Source organism: Falco naumanni, chromosome 9 (assembly GCF_017639655.2).
Source record: "Falco naumanni isolate bFalNau1 chromosome 9, bFalNau1.pat, whole genome shotgun sequence".
NCBI classification, from domain to species: domain Eukaryota; kingdom Metazoa; phylum Chordata; class Aves; order Falconiformes; family Falconidae; genus Falco; species Falco naumanni.
Window position 1 is genome coordinate 14,849,655 of NC_054062.1, and position 16,790 is coordinate 14,866,444.

The window sequence follows — 16,790 nt, forward strand, 5'->3', positions numbered from 1 at the left end:
TCTATCAGTAGAGTCACTTTGCACCAGCTCAGCATTGACATACTGCAATAGTGTTTTGAGGATATCAAGTACCCTATCCCTGTTATCTTTGTGGAACCACAGCCTAAACGTTTTGACTTTGTAGAACTAAGGGCAAAGCATTTTACTCTACTTGATGCTCTAAATCCCCAGGCCCCGCCTAAGTATCACTCTCTGCCTGCCCCTGCGCTCTGTAGAAAGGGACTGAGCACAGTAATTACCTAATTGCCCAACTGCGTGTCATTAGCTTACAGGGTAATTACAACAACTATTGTTAATTAATAGTATTCCTTGCTAGCTGAAAAACAGGTTCCAGGCAATCCTTTTATTGTCACCAAGGAAGAGTCTCTGAATTTCAGAGATCCTGAATTGATTTAATAGGCTTTGATACACATATTTTTGTGTAACAGACTATTAAAGATAGTATCACCCATCAGATGTCAAGCCTTGCCAAATGTACGTGCGCACAAGTATAAATGAGCTCTGCCTACGAAATGAAAATGTATACAGACAGCCTGATGGCAGAAAATTCAGAGATAAAAGCACAGCAAGCCTATTAATGTTGTGAGAGTTTATTCAGCTAAAAATTACTTATTTATGTAAAAAGACTTGAAGTCAATACTTTTCTCATGTATCTGACTATTACCTCAGATACACTTTCAAGAGGATCCCTGAAAGGAATTGTGTAACTATTTTTAGAACAGTAGCTTTGGACAAGCCACACACAGTTAGATGAAGTCTGGGAGAAAAATTTGAAGACATGGAGGCTGTGGACTCTCCCTTTTTCTTTACTGGTAGGAAAGCCACTGCCTGCCTTTGCTCAAGGTTCTGGCCCTCCCCAGAAGTTACACTACACTAGGAGGCACTGAAGGATCTGACCTTTACACAAGTAAACATACCTTTTACAGTCAATGGACGTTTTAGTAATGTATCTTTGTGTTCAAGATCTGAAACTAGTAAGCATTACTTATGTAAGAACAAATCATGTAGATAGTCTCCCCTGAAGTCCAAGGGGCATTTTTTCAGATCCACTATGAGGGCCCATCAATTAAATAATTTTTTCGGATCAAGGACTATAGTGAATTAAGATGAGGAGATGGTGAGTGTTCCAGATGCAGTTCATTTTCCCTCACCTCTAGGATTGCCATTTCTTAGTATGTCATTCCTTTTTCCCCTAGATCTTTTTTTTTTCTCTGTCATTTGCTTTTTTTGCTCTGTACAGACATGGGAAAGGAGCTGCGGGTCCAGCACACAGCTGTTTGGCTGATGCTTACTCAACCTACAGAGAAAACTTATCAATTCATATTTTACTGGTCAGCTCTCACAAAACAAAGTAAAATTCTAGAAAAAAGCCCGAACAGAACATCACTCAGGCCACTTTCAGAGCGGGTAGGATATGGGAACCTTACCCAGCCTCTGCAACTCCTCATGGAACCGGCATGCAAGTTACTGTCTCTGTTCTACTCTTGGAGTTGTTCAGACTCCAGCAGCTCCCCCGACACCCGCCTCCACCCCGGCTGGAAGGTGGAGGGCCTTTTTGGCCTGGCAAAAGAGGTCGGTGCAGTTTGAGTGGTGTTTTTGAACAAGCATTATTCTTTTAAGAGCCATATTCCCCTCACATTTTATTTCCTTTGTGTTCTTTCCTCGGTCTTCTTTCCTTTGTTGTTTTTTTTTTATTTAGTGGAAAACGTTAGGGGGAAGTTTAGTATTGTTTTCACCTCCCATCAGATGATCGCTGCCGAGTTCTTTCTACCTCACACAACTTCTCCGCAGTACGTCCTGGGGGCAACCCCCCGCCACTGCAGCCTAACTCGCGCTCTCCCGCTGCCTTTGGCGGTACGTGCAGCCACGACGGGCAAGCCCGTGCCCCATTACAGCCCCTTCAAAACAAAGCCGCACTGCAGTCCCCGGGCGCATCCGCTCGCTAAAGAGCCGGCCCAGCGCAACGGCCCTTCCGTCGGGCCGCCTGCCCCGCAGCGCACCTGCTCCGGCGGCCGGGCACCCCCCACCCCCAGGCCGCCCACCGCAGTGCCCCAGCCCCTCAGCCCCTCAGCCTGCCCCGCTGTCCCGGCGTGCCCTGCGCGCCCGCCCAGTGCGGCGGCGGAAGCCGGAAGCGCAGCGGCGGAAGTAGGGCTCAGCTGGCGGGGGGGTGTCGCAGGTGAAGCTGGGAAGCGCGGAGCCATCTTGGTGCCCGCGCCGGGCAGAGAGCCGTTGCTGCCGCCGCCGCGCCAGGACAGCGAACCGCCACCGGGCCGGGCACGGGGGGGCGTCCGCGGGGCCCCGCCGGCCATGGGCACCTAGAGCCGCGGGGTGCAACCGCGACGGGAGCGGTGGCGGCGGCGAGGAGGAGAAGGCTAAGGCTGCCCCCCGCCCCTACTCGCCGGCCACCAGAGCCGGGCTCTCCCTGCCTGCCGCCCCCATGAGGCCGGAGCCGCTGCCCGCCGCCCGCTGGCGCCGGTGACCAGCCACCGAGAGGTCGCGCCGCCCCCGCCGCGGGCACCCTGGCCCCGCTGGGCCGTTTTTAAGCCTTGGCGAGCGGGAGGGAAGTTGTGTCCCCCGCCGCCCCTTCCCGCCCTCCCTCCGGTTCCTGCGCCGAGTGAGACAAGCACGACCCCGGAGCGCTGCCCCGCCGCAGCCCCCTGCTGTGCCCCGGCACCCCCGAACCAGCCGGCCCCGCCCCCGCCCCGGCCGGCGCCTGGGACCCCGCCGTGCCCGGCAGCACCTGGCCCGCCCGGCGGCCCGCGGGGGCTGGCGGCCGCCCCCGCCTCAAGTACAGCTCGTGGACATAAGCATTTTTTTAACTTTTTAAGGAACTTGGAGGGTTTTTTCCTTGTTATTGGTTGGTTGTTTTTTTTCCCTGCGATTTTTATGAGCTTCCCCTGCGTCGCTTTCCTGCTTCTCCCACCTCGGCCAGCACTGGCTCTCTGCTCCTGGCACTGTAGGATGGGGATCGAACCAAAACTGAGGCGTTAAGTCTCGCAGGAGCCCGCCAGGCCATCCACCTGTTAAAAAGTGAGCAGTGCTGTGCCTGCCTTTCTTCTTTTCCCCTCGCGTTGCCTGTCGGATGTGATGGAACTCATGTTCGCAGAGTGGGAGGACGGGGAGAGGTTCTCGTTTGAAGACTCGGATCGCTTTGAAGAAGACTCTCTTTGTTCCTTCATCTCTGAGGCAGAGAGCCTTTGCCAGAACTGGAGAGGATGGAGGAAGCAATCCGCTGGACCCAATTCTCCCACTGTCAAAATGAAAGGTGAGGTCGCCCGGCTTCATTGGGATGCTCCTGGGGGTCGTGGGGCAAGGGTGGTTGGCAGGCGAGGAGATCTTCAAGAGGACTGTCAAAGCTGGGAAGAGAAGGTACCTGTGGGATCATCATCGGGATGATTTTTGACCCAAGTGAAACTGAAAACATACAGGGGGTCTTAAGTCAAAGCTGTCTTTTGGGGAGATTTCACTTGCATGCGCTCTGTAGTATTGTAGTGCTGCTTTTCTGAGGAGGGTTTGTGGGCTTGCTCTTGGGAATCTGGGAATGGTTTTCTATAAACAAACTACTGACTTGGCTGGGAATAGCTATACATAGGTGCCCACTTGCTCTGACTGCGATACACTAAGGTTTCATTGCGGTTTTTGTACCTGCTGTAAAATTCCTTGTGTAGAGGCATGCGAGCCATCATTGTATAGAGCAGTCTACTTTCCTTGCCTGTCTCTTGACAGTTCTCTTTTTTTCAAGTAAATCAGCAAACTTACTTTTTGCTTGTAGTAGAGCAGTACTTGCAGTAGTAGAGCAAGAGGGCCTTAAGGCTGTCACAAAGAAGTCGGCAAAACCACAGTGTGCCTGCTTCAAGAGTTGTTGTATTTCCTTTCTTTTGATAGTAATTTATTTTTAATAGTAGGCAGGAAAACAGATAATATTAGCAATTAAAAATTATTTAAAATTACCACATAGCTACTAATTCTTTGCTTGATTATTGTGTTGTGTTTTTTTCTAAAGTGAAACGTAATTTCTCTTTTATCTTGATGCATCTTGACCCTAGAATTTAGGTGGAGTTTACAGCAAGCAGAACCAGATATAGAGTTAACAGAAATTACACAAGCCCTTTCTACTTCCTTTTATCTTCTTTCTTTTCTTTCAGCCCAGTGTCAGTACTTTTCCTGTTATTGCTGACCTTTGTGACCATCACCTGCTTTATAAATGTTTCCCTATCTGGAACTGCAAAACTTCGTTCTCTTCTGAATGTTGGCCTTATGTGAACAGAGAATGTAATTCATATTGAGTCGTGCTGAAATCTGGCTGTGGTATGCTGTTACAGCATATATATTTATATATATATATATGAGATAGATGTTCATTTGTCACGGGATTAGGACCAGAAAGTACACTTTCCATTAACCACAGGCTTTCTGGAGCAGCTCAAGTTTTAAATCTTTAATATGTTTGAGAACTGTCCCTAGTCCCAGGTATGTAACTACCTGTGTCTCCTGAGTAGTCAAGATTAGAGTTGAGAGTAGGATGGAAACTTTAAAAAAACCTAACCCGAAACAAGAGCGAGAGAGAAATGCTGAATACATGTCCAAGTTGGATAGCTCTCTTGGATCCTGCTGCCGGGACACATTTGTTTTGGTATGGAACAATCTACTGGTGTAAAGACGGGGAATAGTGTTGGCGTTGTGTTTTTTGAAGCTGTGAATCCAGTGATGCAGAAATAAGCATCGGGCACAGGGCCAATCATAAACTTCATGTTTTGCTTTAAGACTTGTTGCATATGTGTTGTGGCTTAACCCTAGCCACCAATTAAAGCACCACACTGCTGCTCACTCAGTTCCCCCTCTGCCCCAGGGGAGAGAATCAGAAGAGTAAAAGCATCAAAACTCACGGGTTGAGATAAAGACAGTTTAATAAGTAAAGCAAAAGCCATGTAGACAAACAAAATTAACCAAGGAATTCATTCTCTACTTCCCATCACAGGCAGGTGTTCAGCCATCTCCGGGGAAGTGAGGCTCCATCACCATTAACAGTTACGTCCCCCCCCTTCCTCCTCCTTCCCCCAGCTTTATACACTGAGCATGTCATATGGTATGGGCTATTCCTTGGGTCGGCTGGGGTCCACTGTCCAGGCTGTGTCCCCTCCCAGCTCCCAGTGCAGCCCCAGCCTGCGAGGAGCCCAAGAGGCCTTGACTCTGTGGAAGCACTGCTCAGTAATAGCCACAACATCCCTGTGTTACCAACACTGCTTTCAGCACAAATCCAAAGCATAGATTGTGCTAGCTACTATGAAGAAAAATAACTCTGTCCCAGGAAAAAACAGCACAATATGTTAACTTGCTGGATAGGGGCTGAAGTTTTGAAAATGTGAAAAGAAAGACAGCTCTGGTTTGGCAGAGGTGTATGAAACCGGTTTGTTCAGATCTACAAGTCAGACTGATGTTTGAAAAGGTGATAGTTCTTGCTCAACTTCTGAGATGCTTTTAGCCAACTGTTCTCCACTGTATGATTGTGTGTTTTTCTGGGTCTTGGCCTAGTTCCTTCAGCTCTCTTGACCGATTTAAAAACAAGCATCAATTGCGTGCTCTGCTGTCATCCACTTGTTGCATTAAAATGAAAAATCACTTAAGTAGATTGCATGTATTTGCAGTCCTCAGTGTCTTTTGTGACATGAGAAACACAACAGCTAACGTTAATGCTGTGATACTTGTAATTATTTACACCACATTGAGATATGGCTGTTCCGTGTTCTGCGGACCTGCATAGGCAAGGGTTGTATTGCTTGTACTCGGTTTGCATTTTTTAGGTTTTATCTGTTGAGAGACTTAGTTCCTTTGTACAAAAGTTTTACTTCAACAAGACAGACATTGTGAAAGGATACCCTTGCCTGCTTTAAGGCCTTTGCTAGCAATTCCCAGGCTCTGGCCAGAGTTATTTTGAGAAGTATGTGAACATGGATTTGCTGCCTAAATAATTATTTATCCACTCTACGAAGTCACATATGATATTACCAACATGGAACACTTGCAGGTATTTACTGCACACAGTGTGTTGCCAGCAAGTCTGGTCTGATGAGGGATCTGTCATCATCTGGGATCTCCTTGGATTTAAGAACTCCTGTACCAATTTAATGATTTTTTAACGCTTCTTTTTGACAGTGTTTTTGTAGTCAGAAAAAACAGTTTGTATTGAGAACTTGCTGGGTCCTGAGGCTGTCAGTTGCAGTGAGTCTTCTAAAATGTGATCATTCTGAATTGAGCTGTGTGGTTTTGTTTCCACAGTTTACCCATTTTGCAGTGATTTGTGATGTATTTGTGTATGTAAACAAAAAATGGGGTAGACACTGAGTTCTTACGTGTTAAATGCTAAGGGAAAGCAAGAAGAACTGTATTCTGTTAGCCTTGTCGTCCAGTTTGGAGCTCAGCCTGTATTTTGATTTGGAATGAGCCAGACAAGTTATGTAATAGAAAGGATTTCTAGCGTTTTCAGTTGTTTTCACTTTGTCCTTGTGAGCGTCCAGTTCTTCATTAATTAGTTCAAAGAGAATTCCCCTGAGACTGATGGAAGTGCTGTTGGCTGGGGAGTCCTCTTAAACAAACTGCCCGCATGCACTCTGGGTATGGCTTGCTTTCTTCTTGCACCTTTTTATAGTAGTCTTGGGTATTTTTAATATTATGATTGTTCTTACTGTGAATTTAACAATAAGATTTGGGGTAGCTTGTTGCAGATATATACAGTATTCACTGCAGAGAGTTGCCACAAAGTTGAGTTGACTTGTGTGTCAGTCAACCCGCCAGCTTGCTAGAAAGATGACTGAGTTTCTCTAATACAATCCTTGGAATGGAATTCTTTATGAAATCTGGTATCTTGAGTAGTTGTCTCAGAAAAACAGGACTGTAACTGGTTAATTTTCCCTCATCTAATTTTCACTATGGTAAAGTCCTCTCACAGTCCTTGTATATGACTGTCTAGAAAGGAGTTTTCTCTTTAAATGTAAAATTGCTAATGTGAAGGAGGAATGCATTGTGTCTGCTTTATGGATGCCCTCAGATCTTGAAACTGCTCTCAGTCTCCACTGATTCACCTGTACTGAAATCTCAGAGTAAACTTCAGCAAAGCATGTCAATTTTGGGAATACCAAGAGTCCTCTTAGAATTTTGAACATTTATTTTAGGAATGACTTGTTCTCTTGTTAGACTGCCATGATTGCTTGTTTTTACCCCTTGTTTTTTTCATTTTTAATGAGGTAGTGCTTGTAACTTATAATTGCCAGTATTAGAATTAATTGCATTGATTAGAAGCTTTCAGCAGTACTAGGCAGACGGGGTCTTCAGCTCTGAAGTTAAGGTGAATGGATGTTTTGATGAACAATGTCCATGCAGTGTATTCAGAACCGTCTGGTTCCCTGAGTCTGTTTGTGGCTCCAACTCAATTTCTTCCATATCAAATTATGTTCCACCAATTTGTTACCTTTCTACCAGTAAATGAATGTACCCATTTGCCTTTTCTCTGCTTTTCTGGACAGTATTTTCTTTCCCAGAAACCATTATAAAAGCCGTTGTGATAGTCTCATTTATCTTCTCACTTTTTAAAGCAGTTGTATTTTTCATTGGTAATTGAAATAAGTCTAGTGTTTCTGCAAGTGTTTTGTTATCCGTTGTCTTCACATAAGGATTTTTGTGACAGAGGTCTTAAGAGTACACTCATTATCTCTCCAAACCCACTGGTGGCTTTGTTTCTTCTTGAAAGCTTCTAAGCTCTTTCCCACCCTTATTCCTTTCTATTTCACAGTTTCTGAAGTATAAATGTTTAGCAAACACTTAAGAAGTTGCCATAAATACTGTAGGATTGCTAAATGGTGTGTTCGCAGTATTTTTGCTCAGTTTGTATTCATTCATTCACACCAGCTTCCACTGGAAGCGTGCTGATGAGTTGTGTTGAAACTATTCTCAACAGGCAGCTAGTGAAAAAGCTGGATTATTTTTTTCTTTCCTTTACTGTGAGCTTGAACCATTGCAGACCGTATTGCAAGCCTCCCTCAGACTTAACTAAGGATTGATGCAGGCAGTGATCATCTAGAAAACGTTCTCATTATCCAGCCCCAGAGAGTTTATGTTCTTCCAAACTGTTAGGAGTGCCCACAACGTTAAGTTCTGGGCACAATGCCTCAAAAAGACAAGCTGTAAGAGAGGGAGTCACTGGCAGACAATCAACAGAGGCTGAGCTGAGGATATGATGGGTTTAGAGAGGCAACCTGATCAAACTCTGAGCAGTGTCTACACTGGTAAAATGCAAGTGACTGAGTTTCATTAATTTATACAGACAAAGAATAAATGGCTTTGCAACACTTCATCCTCAGGATTGCCAGTAACTAATAAAGTTAACACTTGCTCAAGCAGTAATTGCAGAAAACAGCAGGAGAAATGTCTCTTTCAAATTCATACTGTGCTCTTCAGACTCTTGTTCTTTCAGAGAAGAATGTTGGTTTCATCCAAAGTGTATCTGCTCCTTGAGCCTGGTGAAGCTGGAGCTGAAGACTTGCAGTGGTTTGCTGCCGTTTTGCTACTATTACTGTGTGTTATAAAGTTACTACTGATTCCCCCCCCCCCGTGTTATTTGTGAGGTAGCTTATGTAATCAACTCACACTTCTGGGAGGTACAAGTGTATTATGTCTTGTTTGTTGTGTTTTTTTTTAATTTAGTACAACATGATAAATCTGTTTTAGCCCAAATATATTTTGATATATCCAAGTTCACTAATAATCTTAAAACACAAAACAGTAACAGTTGAGCAAAAGTATTGTATAGCTCCCTAATGAGTTTCTGAGATCAGATGCCTGAAAGGTAAAGGTGAAGTGGAGGCTTAGCTGCTAGCAGAAAATAAGTTTCTTTACATTTTCTCACCCTAGTAAATGAATTGCACCTGCTTTGTACTCTCTTCCATAGTGGTTGATGTTGACTTGCTGTGTAGCAGAGGCAAAAGCTCAAGCTGAGGAAGGGGCTGGCTGGGTTGTAATACAAAGGTGCAAAGGGGACATTGATTCATTAGAGTTGAAGACACCACAGAGAAGTTCCAGAGACAGTAATGTATCAAGACTGACTGGCATAATTAAATGCACTGCTTCAGGGCTGGGGTGCAGATTTCAGAAGCTGTCTTCAAGTTTCTACTAAACACAAAGGTGGTTTCAAAATGCAGTAATACCTCTGTCTTTTGGAAGGATGACATGTTGAATGACTCTCGCACATTTGTCTCTTCATTTGCATTTTACTGTGCCTCTCTGAGATAATTGAATGTGTGTAGCCTGTCTTCAGAAATGGGTACTGGAGAAACCACATAAGGAAGCTATCAGGAGAAGATGCTTTTTTCCTACTGAGATTTTAAATGGCCAATCCAGTTTTAACTCTCTTGTGGTCTTATGGCCGTTTCCTTTCGAAGCTTCTCTTCCCCTCACAAGAAGTCTTGCACATTCTTTCCCTATTTTAATGCCTCATCTTTCTACTGGGAAATGTCACATTTTTTCCTGTCTCATCTTTCTACTTATCTTTCTTCCTGGCTTCCATGGATTTTTCTTTTTGTGTATGTTTTCTCCTTCCTTTCACCTTGAGGAGATCCCTGTGTTGCTGAATGACCAGAGATCACAGATGCTCTATTTGCACTTCAGGCTGATAGAAGCTACAGGGGTTTCTCTTCTCTGTGTCACAGTTACGGCATGTTTACTTTTGGAGAAGCAAGAATAAAGATTCAAGTTTGATCCTAGACTCAGGATTGTTCTTTCCCTTTGCCTCCTATCCCTTTATTTATCTCCCTCCGTTTCTTTTCTTTTTCTTTTTTTTTTTTTAACCTGTTCTTCATCGCTAAAAAGTGGGGTTTATTTTTATCTATTTTTCATCGGTAGGTAGCTAGATCTGTCCTAAGGTAAGGCCAAAATGAAGAGAAAACATCTTGGGATTTCTCTCAAGCTACACTTCAGATTTGAAGTGTGTGGTTATCTGGGCAAATGTAATTCTACAGTGAAATGCAAGTGTCTTTTTCTGGTTGAGTATTTTACTCAGAATAACATATGTTAAAACAGCTTTTTCTTTTCATGCTTATGAGTTTTTTTTCGTGCTTACAAGTACTTCTTATATCACTACTTTGAATGCTAGCACCAAAGGTTGTTTCTTTGTTAATGTACTTGAATATCTGTATGATCTGGTGCTATATGCAGGGAGAGCAGGCAGGAGACTAATGTGGTGTGTCTTACAGCTGCCACAGAGGGCCTTGTGTTTTGAGCTGTGTCCCCTCTGCATACCTGGGGTCACTCAACAGTGAAGCAGTGGGCAATGAAGCTGGAAAAAAAATAATTCCTGCAGCTTCTGGAGTGTTGCTGATAAAGGCGAGGAGCAAAAGAGATCAGATTTTTTTTTTTTCCAGATAGATTATAAAACGTGTAGCAGATTATGTAGTTTCTGCCCTGTTGATAACCCTGGAAGCTTAAAATTACATTTAAAATTAAAGCTTAGTTACTCTCAAGATGCATCTTTGTTTCTGGGCAGATTACTCAATTTCAGAACCTGCATTTTTTGAGTCTGCTTTTTGCTAATGTCCTACAACATAAACGCATTTCTGCGACTCTTCACTTGACCATTAGAGGTTTTTTTTGCAAGCTGCTGAGTTCAGAAAGTCATGGGAAGTTTCAAGAAGCCGAGGCAGAGGTATCCTCCTTGCTTCATGAATTGCATTGGGCTGTTGTCAGTTCCGTGTTCCACTTGATCTGGTTTGATGTTGCTTGTAGTCCTAGTATGGCGGCATGCTCTGTAAGTTTGAAGAGCCATCAGTTAAATGTGATTTAATGTTCAAGTTTACAACTTTGGAGTCTCTGTCCAGTTTGAGGAACAGCAACAAAGCCATAGCATCACCTATATGCAGGAAAATAGCACCTTTGGTACAGTCTGTGTTTCTTTGAGGGAGCAGAAGCAGGCATCAGTGATATGAACAGCATCTCTTATGCTGGTTATAAAACTGGGAGCAGAGAGCATCCCCCCTTAATTGTCTAGCATCCTAGTTAATACACAGTACTTTACTCCAGAGGAAGAAAGGAATGTATAGCTTCAAAGGATGTTTTACATACTTTAATAAATTTTGGAGTAAATGTTTGGCTGTTTAGAACATCTCTAATTAGTTTGGCTTTTTTGTTTGTGTTATATTTTTAAGGAACATTTCCAGAGTCCAAACCAGTTTATTCTTTAGAATAATGACTTTTAAAGTGCAAGAATATCTTTAAGGTTTCATTGCTCTTTTTAGACTAATAACTTTCTGTCACCTGTCTAATTGTAAGACTGTAAAGCAGTTATAAGAGTAATTTAAAATAGTGTTATGGCTACAAGTTATTTTTTCAACTTCATTTTAATGCACTTTATCTGCATTAATCTCTTTCCTCCCTCCTTCTGTTCTGTGACACCCTTTCAAACCTTTCAAATATAAAATTCATAGCACATATGTATGAACTAGCTAAAATATTAGGCCTAGATTTTTTTTTTTAAGATTAAAGAACTATGATGCATAACATACTAAATATTTAAAATACTAGTCTAATTTCAAAATACCATATCACACATTCCTAAGTTACCTCCTCTGAAGCTGTGTAGTCTTGAGCAGCAAGTACAGGGTTACCAACTAGAAGCTTCTCATACTTTTCATAATTTGTGTCTTTTGATGCATTCTTTCTTCTTGGTTTCTTTGCCTGTAGGATGGCAGTAAAATTCTAGCAAGGCTGTGGATAGTTGTGTAGCAATTTAAACAGAACATAGTGAAAGTGATGTCTCTGAGCACGCTTTGTGATGGTGCTTTAAATGTTATGGACAAGGCATGTGGAAACTGCCGTTTTGTTTATGTTTGGTTCATCTATGTTTGCTTTCATACAGCTGGAAATGTACTATCTTTGAAAAGAACAAAACAAAGGAGCCCTGTCAAGCTGTGATATACCTATTACTTAAAATCTTCTGGAATTGCGTATTTTGAGAAAAATGATGCTGTGAAAAGTATGTGGTTGTAATGAAATATTGTTGCTATTTCGAATCATGATCAATGTTTCTAGATCACTGCAACAAAAACCTAAGAAAGGAGAAAAGGTCAGTACTTACCAGTATCAATTAGGAGAAGGTTGAACATGTTTAAGATTTATACAACTGGAAAATCTGTGTATTGATTTTTCTGTATTTACCTAAATCTCTGCAAATTACTGAAAAATTCTGGAAGTTAAGACATCCTCTTCTCAGTAGAATAGGGAAGTCTGAAAAGATTGCAGAAGTAGCGTCTTTAAACAAATTCTTAATGTCCTCATATGGCTGCTGCTAGCAGGGGACCTGAGTGTGATTTCTTGATGCTGCAGTGACTTTTATGCCTTTCTTCTGTCTGCTAGGTTTAGTTTGTGTCCATGAGACACACTGTAGAGCTTTCAACTTCTTTTTCATATGGGATAAGAATTGACGTATAAAAGAAAGGGATAAAGGACTAGGATGGAGGGAGGAAGAAAAAAGATCTGTCCTCAGAAGAAATCCTGTCCCTTTGTGGGAGGAAAGCTGGATGCTAGAGGGGAGAATAGACTTCAGGGAATGAAAAAGAGGAAGGACAGAGACCCAAAGCAGTATAGAAAAAGTAGCCCAGACTTTTTACTAAGATATAAATAGGTAGTATGATAAGAGAAATACTACCTAGAATTTGTCTGCAAGCAATGAGAGTCTTTACTCTCAGACTACTCTCAGCAATGAGAGGCTGGAAGGCATCCAGCTGTACTTTTTCCTTCCAAATTAAGATACTTGTGAGGTGACCCATTGAAGCTAGTGGGCAGGTGTACATCTGGGCCACCAATTCTGGCTTCCTCCTCTGTTCAGAAAGATGAAGGATTTTAGTGGATAATCATTGTTCTTTGCCATTCAGAAATACTGGTAAACGCGAGTAATTTATTGGCAGAGATCTGAAAATCAAAACACCAATGTTTTAAAACCCAATTAGTATGGTTCTTTATTTTTTTCCCAGATAAACTAGTGGAAAAAGTTAATGGCAGCTTTTCGAGTTCGTTAGGCTTGAGATTGCTAAAGATGCTGCTTTGAACATGTCCTCCCAGCCAGAACTAAAGAAAAAGTGAGGCAGCCTTAAAGTGAGTGTAGTCAAGCTACCATCTGGACTCTTTTTTTCGATAGATTCATTAAAACAATGCCTACGTGCAGCCAAGCCATTCTTAATGGCATCTCATCAATGTATGTGACAGAACAAGATTCTTCTTTGAAGTACAGAAAAAAATTGCTGAACTTGTGAGTATTGAGTATTGTATGACCTCATGGAATCTGTCTGTGTCTTGGTTTTGGTCTTTGTTAGGCTTCAGGTTGACTGTTCTGGGTATGTGCTCGTGCTTGCCTGGCTTTGTGTATCATAAATTGTGATTCTCAAGACTTACCCTTTAGTCCTTTTCTTTTAAATATCCCTATACTGGAATTCTTACCTGGTAGATCTGCATCTGTCTCATCCTGTGGAGAGTGTACCAACACAAATCCTTATTAATCTGTGTAATTGAATTGCTTGAATGCCCAAGTTTCATGCTTTTAGGAAACACTGATTGCTGATGTAAAAATTATTGGTGTTTGACATTTAAGCTTCATGGCAGTCCTGCTTGTGGGTTAGTATGTAATTAACAGGTGTACAAATGAAATGACAGCTTCTTCTGAGAATCTAATACTTTGTGAAGTCTATAGGTTGCCTTTTAGTGATTCTCTTGAGCTGTTTACAGTTCCTGCTGTATATTGCATGTAATTGCATTTTCTACCTCATATTTAGGTCAATAAATGCTGAGATGGGAGAAAAAGGGAAATGCAGCTGTAAATTTGTTAACCAGAGCTCTAGGTGAAAGTATCTATAACTTACACCTGCATGTAACTTTCATCCATGGCTTGAAGAGAAGGTGATGTGACACAGAGAAGTTAGTTGTATTTGACCCGCCCGAAATGCCTTTGGAAGTTTTCACTGACTGATTGCATATAAAGCAGCAGTGTGTGGGGTCAGCTAAGCTGCTTATCCTTCTCAAGGACAGGGAGTTAGTTTCCCCTAGCTAGTTATGAGCAGCATTTCAAGACTTCTGTGGACATTTTCAGAAGATGGTTGGCTTTGCTTCAGTCTTGTGGTGGAGAGATCTCAGGAGGTATTATGCATTTGCCTAAGCAAATTCATGCAATGGGCTGTAGTTGATCAGTGCCTCACAGTTTTCCAGTGCTACTTTTGTTATTATTTTTGTGCACTGAAAGTGATAGGCACGCTTGTAATTTAACTCCTTCTCTCTAAACATTCTGTAGCTGCCTGCTTCATATATTCCTTGGTACCCCATTTTGTCTCCCCCCTTTTGTTCTCTCTATAGGTGATGCGAGGGAAGTGGGAAAGAATTTCTCTCTTGTTAGAGGAGGAACCTTCTCCAACCATAGGATAATAAGAAATGATCAGATGGGTGCCTTACTTGGAGTGAGAGGAGATGTAATAGCTGTGGGGTTAGAGCTTGAGGAGGGCTAGGGATGCCGGCTCTGGAAGCCTGTCCCCCGTAACTGTCCCAGTTCAGGCTGGTGGGGACTGCTGTGCTGCGCCTTTGAACAGTGGTGGGAAAGCTAGAACTGAAGGACATTGCTGAGTGGGCTCTGTAACCTCCCAGAAGCCATAGACCTAGGGTTAGATTTGGGGAGGTTTTTACAAAACTAAAGGAGATAAAAAAGAAGAGTCAGGTAAGATTTTTTTCAAAAGCATTTAGATATCTTACTTCATTTGACTCCTGTCTATGAAACAGATTTTTAAACCTCTAATGGTTTCCCGTTTGTGGTATTAAGAGGTGGTATCTTCTTTTAGTTCCTGACAGATATTTAATTATGTTTTTTTTACCCTAGAGGTGAGAGTGCCTCATTCTTGATCTGTTCTTTTCAGACAATAACTTTCCCATCAGCCCCAGAATAATTGCCCTGATCTCATTCTGATATGCTCAGTAATGCAGCTCTTCAGTCTTTGCCAGTGCATTTGTTTAGAGGCCAAGTGATACTGCTCTGGGATTTAGACACAGGCAAAAAGCTGGTTAGAGATTAATTTTGCATGTAATACTCAAGGATGGATACTAATGGTAGAGAGCAGCTCATTCAGGAGTAGAGGCTCCATTGTATTTTGTGTGACTTCCTCTTGGCGTCTGAAAACACGTCAGTACTTCTTGATAGAGATTGAGCCTCAGCTGTGATGCAGTCTGACTTTTCGATGATTGTTTATGTTCCATTGTCTATATTCAGAAAAATATCTTGTCCCTCTTGGTCTTTATAGTTTGTTTTCTTTTTTTTGTTGTAGCCTACTGGAGATAATTTTGAATTTTCAGCTTTTAGAATACCTTTTGTGGGGCAGAAGTAGGAGTAACTGGTGGTCTGAGCCTTGCTTCTAGGGAAGGGGAGCTGTTTGGTGCCTGTGCTCTGAGTACACCATCCCGATTATGCAGTATGCTTTCTGCACGGGGTGAGGGAGAGACGAGTAACAGTGCAGGGGAAATGACTTGCCTGAAGCTGATCTGCTTCATCAGCTGTAGAGTTATTCTGAATGCAAGCTGCCCATTTTGTCACGAAACCTTGGCCAGCACTGGCATGAATACAGTGTTCTGTAGCACTGTCTGCCTTGCTTTACAAAAATCTGCTGTTCATTTTAGGATTTCTAACAGCTGTCGATTGCTTGCCCAGGCTGCTCTTTTTTTGAAATCAATTCCTTTTTTTTAGGGAAGGAAATGGAAGGGTGTTTGGATTAAGAATTTTCTTGTCTGAAATAACAGGAGGTTTTCATGTTGTGGATGCTGTATTGCCTGCCTAATGCTGGTGTTATGGTTGTGGGATCTCCGTCATGTTGGAGTGGGCGAGAGTTTAGAAAAGAGCTTACCGACATTTTGCTCTTGAGATGCAGAGCTTATGAAGAGACAAATAGATCTCATCAGCATAAGGCATCAGCATAACATCGAATACTTCAGTTTCATTGGCACAGCCCTGTGCAGAAGATTTTCACAGTTATTGCATAGGAGAAGCAGTAGAGTTAAATGGAAGATACACCTTTCTGATCTGGATTTGGCTTGTGTGTGGAGAGGTTCTGACATTTGTTCAGAGCAGATGTTTTCTGTAGGTAGTTGTACATGCTTGCAACAGAATCTTATGTGAACCATGAGGCAGAACTTAAGTGACCAGGATCTTGGGAATTAAGAGTTTAGTGACGGAGGAATGAGCTGATGTTTTTGTTCTGGAGTCACAAAGCCAAATAATGAATTTTGGTTTAATCTTTATTTCCCTCCCTCATCAAACATCTCTTTGGTTACCAAATATAACTTGTAGCTTTCCACCTTCACCTTGTCCTGACGTTCTGAAGACTTGATTCAAGTGTTCTTGGTTTTTCTAGAGATCTGGTTTCTAATGTTGTAAGAGTGTTGTAGCTATGATGTTTTAAGGATGTAAGGAAGACAAATCTGAAAGGAAAGAAGGGAAACCTGTTCTTCAGCCAGCTGACCTTTGGAGTGCAGAGAAAGTTTTCACATGTGCAGCTCTTCTGTCTACTAATTGCAGAGGACCTTTGAGGCATGATTATACAGCTGGTTGTCTGCTTAACAATTAAAGTTTACTTGGGCATATTGAAACTCTTTAGTCATGTTTACCAGTGGTGAAAGGAGGAATAATGTGATGGGGTGGTTATTTTCCTTATCAATATCTTATGATGCCCTGGAAAGAGGATTCCTTCAGATATTTTGCTTTTTGAAAGCGTTCCTGCTGACAT

General features: G+C 42.4%; 1 protein-coding gene across 3 annotated transcripts in view; it reads left to right on the forward strand.

Moving 5' to 3' along the window:
• Positions 1–2,178: 2,178 nt before the first annotated feature.
• Positions 2,179–16,790, forward strand: part of ZSWIM8 (zinc finger SWIM-type containing 8) — a 63,126-nt gene continuing 48,514 nt past the window's right edge. For 2 of the 3 annotated variants that reach the window (XM_040607017.1, XM_040607019.1), the window contains exon 1: positions 2,179–3,265. In XM_040607017.1, coding sequence (XP_040462951.1) covers positions 3,088–3,265 — 178 coding nt within the window. In that variant the 5' untranslated portion in view covers positions 2,179–3,087. The remainder of the gene's footprint in view (positions 3,266–16,790) is intronic. The other variant, XM_040607018.1, reaches the window with a different exon arrangement.